This window comes from Cebus imitator, unplaced genomic scaffold (genome assembly GCF_001604975.1).
Source record: "Cebus imitator isolate Cc_AM_T3 unplaced genomic scaffold, Cebus_imitator-1.0 Scaffold602, whole genome shotgun sequence".
NCBI lineage: Eukaryota > Metazoa > Chordata > Mammalia > Primates > Cebidae > Cebus > Cebus imitator.
The window spans coordinates 557,420-565,523 of NW_016107917.1; the positions used below are offsets into that span (position 1 = coordinate 557,420).

The window sequence follows — 8,104 nt, forward strand, 5'->3', positions numbered from 1 at the left end:
AAAAAAAAAAAAAAAAAAAGAAAAAAGAAAAAAAGAAAAGAAAGAGAAAATCATCACCTTAGAGCCTGATGGGTTCAGTGTTCAGGAAAGCTGATGGGAAGGAGAGTGAGTAAGTGCCTATGACTGGGGTCCAAAACCAGCCACCTGTTCTGGGATGCTTTGGGAAACAAAACAACAAAGGCTCCACTACACAGCAAAATCCCCAAGCATCAGGGACAAACCCATGTTCTACATCTGGTGCCAAGAGACAAGAACACCTTACATGTGCCCAGGATCCAATAGGAGCTTATTGATTATATTTGTGTTCCAGAATAGGAACTGAAGTGTACGCAGGAAATGGTGAGGAACTTCTGACCAAATCTCAGTGTAGAACGCCTTCTGAGTTTTCAGTAATATTTGATCATCAACTGCTTAAGGCCAAGGAAGAATGTTCCTGGCTCTTTGATGTGCTGTTCTGGTTATCCAAATGAGAGGGAGTTGTCAAGTGGGAGTTTTTTATTTTTATTTTTTTTTTGAGACAAAGTCTCGCTCTTGTCCCCCAGGCTAGAGTACAGTGGCGGGATCTTGGCTCACTGCAACCTCCACCTCCCAGGTTAGAGCGATTTCCTGCCTCAGCCTCCCAAGTAGCTAGGATTACAGATGCCCACCACCACACCTGGCTAATTTTTGTATTTTTAGTAGAGATGGGGTTTCACCATGCTGGCCAGGCTGGTCTTGAACCCCTGATCTCAGGTGATCTGCCTGCCTCGGCCTCCCAAAGTGCTGGGAATACAGGTGTGAGCCACCACACCTGGCTGAAGTGGGCGTTCTTAACCTGACTTTCATGGATGAGCTTCAGGGGGATCTGTAAAATTATTTTTTCTTTCTTTCTTTCTTTTTTTTTTTTTTGAGACAGAGCCTGACTTTGTTGTTCAGCCTGGAATGCAGTGGCGTGATCCTGGCTCACTGCAACTTCCACCTCCCAGGTTCAAGCGATTGTCCTGCCTCAGCCTCCCGAGTAGCTGGGACTACAGGCTCATTTTTGTATTTTTAGTAGAGATGAGGTTTCACCATGTTGGCCAGGCTGGTCTTGAACTCCTGACTTCAGGTGATCCGCCTGCCTCATTGTCCCAGTGCTGGGATTACAGGAGTGAGCCACCTTGCCTGGGCCTGTAAAATTGTTTTCTTAAGTGTGTGTGCATGTGCCCATGTGTGCATCATTCTGGGGGACAGTCCACAGCTTTCATCAGAATCTCAGAAGGGTTCAAGACCCTCCAAAAGGTTAAGAACTTCTGGTATAGAAGCTTAAGTATTAGAGCAGCTGAAATATTGTGAAGTAATCAGCAAATCAGGATATCATACGGAGTGCTCACCAGGGACAGTCTTCTGTGTGGCCCACAGCTCCCAACTGACACTGTGGAGACTTCATATCCTATGTGAAATGCCAAGTCTCTCCCCAAATCCTAAGTCTCTCCTTCTGTCTCCTCTATGCTTCCTTTCCCTGAATCTCTCTTGTCCTCTCCTCTTCCTTGCTTTCTCCTCTCTCTCACCCTCTTTTCCGTAGTCTCTTTCTTTATTCCTAGCTGCTGTTGAAGCACATTTTTAGTATTCTTTGTACTTTCCAATAAACCTTATAAAATGGAGCACTGTTGTTCATATTTTTTTAAGCAGCTGAGTTGAGTGTTTTCTGTCACTCTAAGAAAAGAAAGTAGCAAAATTACTTTTGGCTTTCAACTACCATGTACATGTGTCTGTATATCTGTGTGTGATTACATTTGCACATTCATTCCTCTTTAGAAACTGTGCAGCCCAGCCTGGCACGGTGGCTCACACCTATAATCCCAGCACTTTGGGAGGCTGAGGCGAGGGTGGATCACTTGAGGTCAGGAGTTCCAGACCAGCCTGGCCAACATAGTGAAACCTTGTCTCTACTAAAAATACAAAAATTAGCTGGGTGTGGTGGCGCACGGCTGCAATCCCAGCTGCTCGGAAGGCTGAGGTGGGAGGGTTATTTGAACCGGGGAGGTCGAGGCTGCAGTGAGCCATGATCATGCCACTGCACTCCAGCCTGGGTGACAGAGTGAGACTCTGTCTCAAAAAATAATAATTAATTAAAAAAAGAAAGTGTGAAGTCGTAGTGTGTGGGTTTCCAGCCACCTTCATGGTACCATGAGATTCAACAGAACAGAACAGCTTACAAGAGCCTCATCATGGTATCTGAGGTGATGCAGAAAGACAGAGGGGCAGGGGCAGAATCGTGACATCTCAAGCCTTCCAGACCATAGGGAGACCAGGGTCAATGGCCTACATGCTCCATATCCAGTGTCCCAGTGCCACTGAAGGGGACACAGACTTCGCTGTTTTCAAGGAATATCATTTCTGCAGTTTGAACCCCAAAATGGTATCTTCCTATCTCACACAGTATTAATTGTAAGCTAAGAGGAAACTGCCATTCTGAACACAGAACTGCACCCAGAAGTGAAATGCAGCCCTGGGGCCTCTGGGATTTGAACTGACAAAGCAATATAGTCAAGAGAAAATTAAGGCCAGGCACAGTGGCTCACGCCTGTAATCCCAGCACTTTGGGAGGCTGAGGCGGGTGGATCACCTGAGGTCAGGAATTTTCGAGACCAGCCTGACCAGCATGGTCAAACCCCGTCTCTACTAAAAATACAAAAATTAGCTGGGTGTGGTGGCAGGCACCTGTAATCCCAGCTACTTGGGAGGCTGAGGCAGGAGAGTCACTTGAACTCGGGAGGCAGAGGTTGCAGTGAGCCGAGATCCCGCCACTGTACTCCAGCCTGGGCAACAGAGTAAGACTTTGTCTCAAAAAAAACAAAAAAGCAAATTAAAATAAGGCCCTTGAGGTGGGAGGATCACTTGAGTCCAGGAGTTCAAGACTGGCCTGGGCAAGAGTGAGACCCTGTCTCAAAAATTAAATAAAAATGAAATAAAATAAAAGGTCATGTCCCCTAACTAGCCATGGAATAAGCCATGCCTAACTGCTGGTTTAGCGCCCATGCCTACAGACCCGATGAACGGCCTACACTCCCACTGAAACTCTTCCTCCAGGAAGAAGTTGTTTTCTTCATACCGTTACAGGGCTGCAGGCCTTGGGGGAGCATGAGCGGGGCCCTGTGTGCTTAGTCACCCTGTCTGAGGCACTCATTTACCTCAAGACCTTGGCCATAGATAGGTGTGGTCAGTCACCAAGGAAGGTACAGAGTTCAGGGGTGGCCTAAATGACTAACACAAGCTTGTGCACAGCAGAGAATGCGGGGGGGAGGTGTATGGGTACATATAAGGAGGCATTTGGCCAATGAGTGCATATGCACAGGCATATATGTGTGATGGGTGGGAGTGTGCAGGGGGACATGCATAGAGAAAGTCCAAGGAGTGTGTAAATGCACATATATGGGGTATGGAAGTGTGCAGGGACTGGCAGGATGCGGTTGGATGTGGGTAGAGGTGTGTGCAAGTATGGATACGGGTGCAGCCCCATGTACACAGATGCGTAGGTATTTGTGGGGTGGTGAGGGGGAAGTACACGGGTATGTGCTGGGTGTACATATGCAGGCTGTGTATGGAGGAGTGTGCGCATGTCTATGCATGCATACATGTGTGTGGGGGGTGTATGTGTAGGGGAATGACATAAGGGCAGTGTGTGGGATGTGTGTAGATGTGGATGTGGTGTGTGTGTGCTATTTGTGTATGTGTGGTGTGGGACAGTGTGGGCAAACAGGTAAGAGCATATGTGTGTAGGGAGGGGGAATGCTGGTTTGTGTTTCTGAGGAGATAGTGAGGGACAGGTGTATGTGTGTGTGTGTGTGTGTGTAGTAGGTATGTGAAGTGGATGCGGAAGTGGGGTGTGCAGGGGATATGGGCGTGTGTGGGTACGTGTGGGAGGTGGGCGGAAGGAATATTTATGTCCATTTAAAGTGTATACGTGTGGACTTTGGGTGTGGATGTGGATGTGCAGGGTGTAGGATTTTGTGTGGGCTGTAAATATGGGGGTAGAGGAAAGTGTGAGTGTGGGTGTATACTTGTCATGTGTATGGGTGTAGATGTGGAGACGTGGGGAGAAGTATATGAGCATGTATGTGTGTATATTATATGCAGAGGGTGAGAGCCATCTGCGGGGTGCAGTCGTGGAGTACTTAGACTGTGCGGGTATGTGGGTAGGTGGGTATGTGGATATGTGTTCGGGAGAGACTATGTGCATGGAGTTATCTAGAGTGCCGGGAGAACGTGTTTATGTGTGAGGGGCCTGGAGATGTGAATGTGGGGCTAGGTGTGTGTGCTTTGTGGGGGTGAGTGAGAAATCACCGTCTGCCTGCAGGTGCATGGGCGGGGTGGATGTGTAGACACGAGAAGATAAATAAATAGGTATGTGGCCATGGAGTGGACTGGAAGAATATCCGTGCATGTGTGGGGTGTTTGGGGATGTGGGGTGAGTGGGTAGAGGTGAAGACAGGACAGCAAAAAATTGGAGCATCCTACAAAACTCAACCAAATGAAAATCTGGGAGCAAAGAACTGGCTTGGGATCTGAGAGAAGGTGTGAAGTTTGAATTGAATTTCCAGTGGCATCTAGACCTTCCAAGAAAGGGCCTGGGGATAGGGGGAAGCCCCCAGCATTTGAGTAGGGGCCAGAAGATAACACCATTTTGACTGTGGTTATTAGCACCAGCTAGAGAAGCAAGGCTGTCTGTTTTTAAATTCCCCAGCATTCTTTCCTCCTCCCTTGAGAAGCCAGTCTTCCTTCCAGGCACCAGGCAGGGAGTCATACCTAGCACTCCAACCCGATAGTTGAGGGTGATGACGATGACATTGCCATAACTGGCGAGGACGCTGCCATCAATCATGTTGCCTGTCCCTTCCATGTAAGAGCCTCCGTGGATGTAGACCATGACGGGTTTAGCACCACTGTCCCGGATGTCTGCAAGGAGAAGGGGTGAGACACAGGCTGGGTGGGATGCCCTATCTCCCCCACCCCCGACAGCCTGGGGGAATGGGGTGCGGGCAGCAAAGCTATCCCAGGTGCCAGGACACCACCGCCATCCCTGAGGGCAGGACTCATGGGGCTGCTCATCCTGGAGCTCAAGCATCAGCCGGAGACAGTGGGACTTCAGTAATGTTTTTAAAGACTCTGGTTTCAAGCGCCTCCCAGCTGAAGGCAGCCAGGCAGGTGACACAGCCAGGCCTCGGTGGGCCATGGCTGGGCCCTGGGGGCCGGGGGCAGCAGAAAGAGGAAGGGCTGGTCCTTTAGCCACATCAGGTGAGTCGCTGCCCTGGGCACCCAGGAGTCCTGGGACCTGACATGGCTTTAGAGAGCAGGGGCTGGGGAGCCCTGAAACCCCCAAGACTAGACCAGTTACATGGAAAAACGGCCATTGGCAGCAGCTGGCCCCCCAGTGCAGACAGAGACAAGAGGTGTGGGAATAAAGGGTGGCACAGGGAGAGAACAAGGAAGGATGTGGGGAAAGGGGAGTGAATGGCAGAGATAGGGTGGGGGAACCTTGTTGACATGGTTTCTCAGCCATGTGCCCATTTCCCCATTCTCCCCGGGCAGACTTAACCAGAAGCACTGGGGATGGGGCAGAACTAAGAATGACGGAGCCTGCTCCCAGTCAGTGCCAAGATGAAGATGGAGCCTCCCCAGAGGCCATTCACCAAGTGGCTGCTCCCGAGCCCAGGCAGCACGGCATCAGGGCTGGGGCGGTCAAGAGAAGGCTCCAGGCCTGATCCCCTCTGCCTGTAGCCTGTCAGTCTGTGAACTAGATCAATACTCCCCGCCACACCAGCACAGCCCTACCCATCACCACTGGGCCCCCCTAAGCTGCCTGGCCCCTCCAGGGCAGAAGGGCAGGGCCACGGCATGGAGGAGGAAGGGAATGCTCTCTGCTGCTGAGCAAACAAAACTTGTTTCTTTAAAGAGGAAGGCTGATCCGATCGTCGCCCAAGGATCTTATGCCATCTACTGATGGCTGTGGTGTCCTGGCCTCAGCCTGGCATTTGAGCCCAGTCTTTCTGGCCCTGTCTTGAACCTACTGCAGGCCCAGGCCCCAAGACACTCTCTCTTTCTAGGAGGAGGCTGGGGAGGTTCTGGTGCTGCTTTTCCAGCCCCTTTGGTTGTGACTGCCTCACTCCTCAGTTCACCATCCTATGGGGCCCCTCTCCCAGAGCCAGGCTCCCCATGAGACACAGGGGTCTCTTCACCGAAACACAGGTATCTCCTTGCCGTCTCATTGCCTTTGTCCTCTCCCTGCCCTCAGGGGTCCTGCTTTCTCTCCACTCCCTGCTGCTCAGAAGGGGCAGGTGCCTCTGAACCACAGAAGATTGGGAAGGGGCGGGGGACCCAGGCAGGGAGGATGTCCTCCCCATGGCTCTGTTTGTGGTCGCCTGCTCCTGCCAGCCATGTCCATCACCCCGGAACTCCCAGTGGCCAACGGGGCCAAAGACAGATGAACAGCCCAACGGCCTTATACAGGAACAGAAACACACCAACGGACGGACAGACAGACAGACGGGGCTTCTCCCCATCGAGAAGGGGAGGGGCTCTGTGCCATGCACCAGCCGCCGCGCCCTGCAGCCCCCAAATACCTTCATCTTCATCCCCGTCATTATCCGCTAAGTCCTCGCCCTGTTTCTTAGCGCCGGATCCTGGGGACCAGACACGGGGAGACACAACAGCACAGAACAGAGAACAAAACAGAGAGAGAATTCAAAAACAGCATGACTGCAGTGTGGCCCAGCAAGCCAGCTCCGGGCCTGGGCCCAGGACAGGCAGGAGGGATGGCAAGAACTGAGGGAATGGGTGGGCTGAGGCCCAGACCTTCATCAGGATGATGGTGTTGCAGACCCCTGCTGTGCTGGCCTCTCTGCACTGCCCTGCCCCACTTCCTTGTCCCCAACAGCCCATCTCAACCAACTACCTTTCCAGTGAGGAAGGAGGTAGCAGCAGGTGGGCCAGGGCACAGAGCCAGAGACCCGCTCGGGGGAAGGATTCATCCTGGGTGGAAGGGGCTGCTCGGGTGTACACAGGCAGGTTGAGCTGGAGAGCAGGGTCAGGTACTGAGGGTGAGGGGTGACAGTGCCAGCAAGTGTGGAGGCTGTGGATACGAGGTACTTAGGGCAGAAATGTGTACAGGGACCCCAGGCCTGAGCTCCTGGGGCCCAGTGGGCAGGCTCAAGCTGGGCCTCAGCTGACCCTGATTCCCACAGGAGAAAATGGGAGATGAAGCTTTCCCTCTGGCCTTCCTTGTTGGAGCCCCTGCTCTGGTTAATGACAAATGGGGTTCCTGCCCACAGGAACCAGTGTTGAGAGCAGCAAGCATTGCTCTGAGATGTAGAGAGCCAGAGAGGAAGAGAAGAAAGGGGAAGAGGAGAAAGGGATGGTGAGAGAAAGAGAGAGAGAGAGACAGAGAGAGAGAGAGAGAAGAGAAACAAAGAGATAGGAATAATGGTCACAGCTCCAATCATGTACTGAATATTTACCATGTGCCAGACACTCTACTTCTGCCATATTGTTTGAGCCTTACACCCCAGTGAGATACGTCCTATCCTTATTGCTGTTTCACTGATGGGGAAACTGAGGTTCAGAGAGGTAAAGTGACTTGCTCAAGATCACACAGCTAGAGGTGCGATTCAAACCCAGGTCTGCTTGACTCCAAAGCCCATGGTCTTTCCACTGCACCATGCCACCTTTCTGGGGGCAGGGAAAGGGGAGGGGAGGGAGGAAATAGATGAGAAAAGCAGTGGAGCATGGAGGGGAGGGGAGAGAAGGGGAAAGGAGGGGAGAGAAGGGGAAAGGAGGGGAGAGAAAAAGAAGAGACTAGAGGTGAGAAGGGAGACATTTAGGATCTGGGGCTAAGTTGGCATAAATTCTCCTTCCTGTTCTAAGGAGGCTAGAAGTGCATCCTGGCGATGGCTGTGGAGGGAGAGGCCCGGCTGCCTGGATGCTGGTCAGTGTGTGGAAACAGAGGGGACTGTGCTGCCATCCCAGGGCTTGCCCTCTTGCATCTATGACATCAGATACCCTCAGCCTGAAGGGAGCAAAGAGCCCTTTTTCCCAGCCAGTCTGGACTCTGATGACTAGATTTTCGTTCTTTTTTTTTTTTTTTTTT

General features: G+C 51.7%; 1 protein-coding gene across 3 annotated transcripts in view; it reads right to left on the reverse strand.

The window, feature by feature from the left end:
• The window catches only part of NLGN3 (neuroligin 3), a 25,460-nt gene that overhangs the window by 10,152 nt on the left and 7,204 nt on the right, over nucleotides 1-8,104 (reverse strand). For 2 of the 3 annotated variants that reach the window (XM_017516769.2, XM_017516768.2), the window contains 2 exons: nucleotides 6,582-6,641; nucleotides 4,768-4,917 (listed from right to left, as the gene is read on the reverse strand). In XM_017516769.2, coding sequence (XP_017372258.1) covers nucleotides 4,768-4,917; nucleotides 6,582-6,641 — 210 coding nt within the window. The remainder of the gene's footprint in view (nucleotides 1-4,767; nucleotides 4,918-6,581; nucleotides 6,642-8,104) is intronic. The other variant, XM_017516771.2, reaches the window with a different exon arrangement.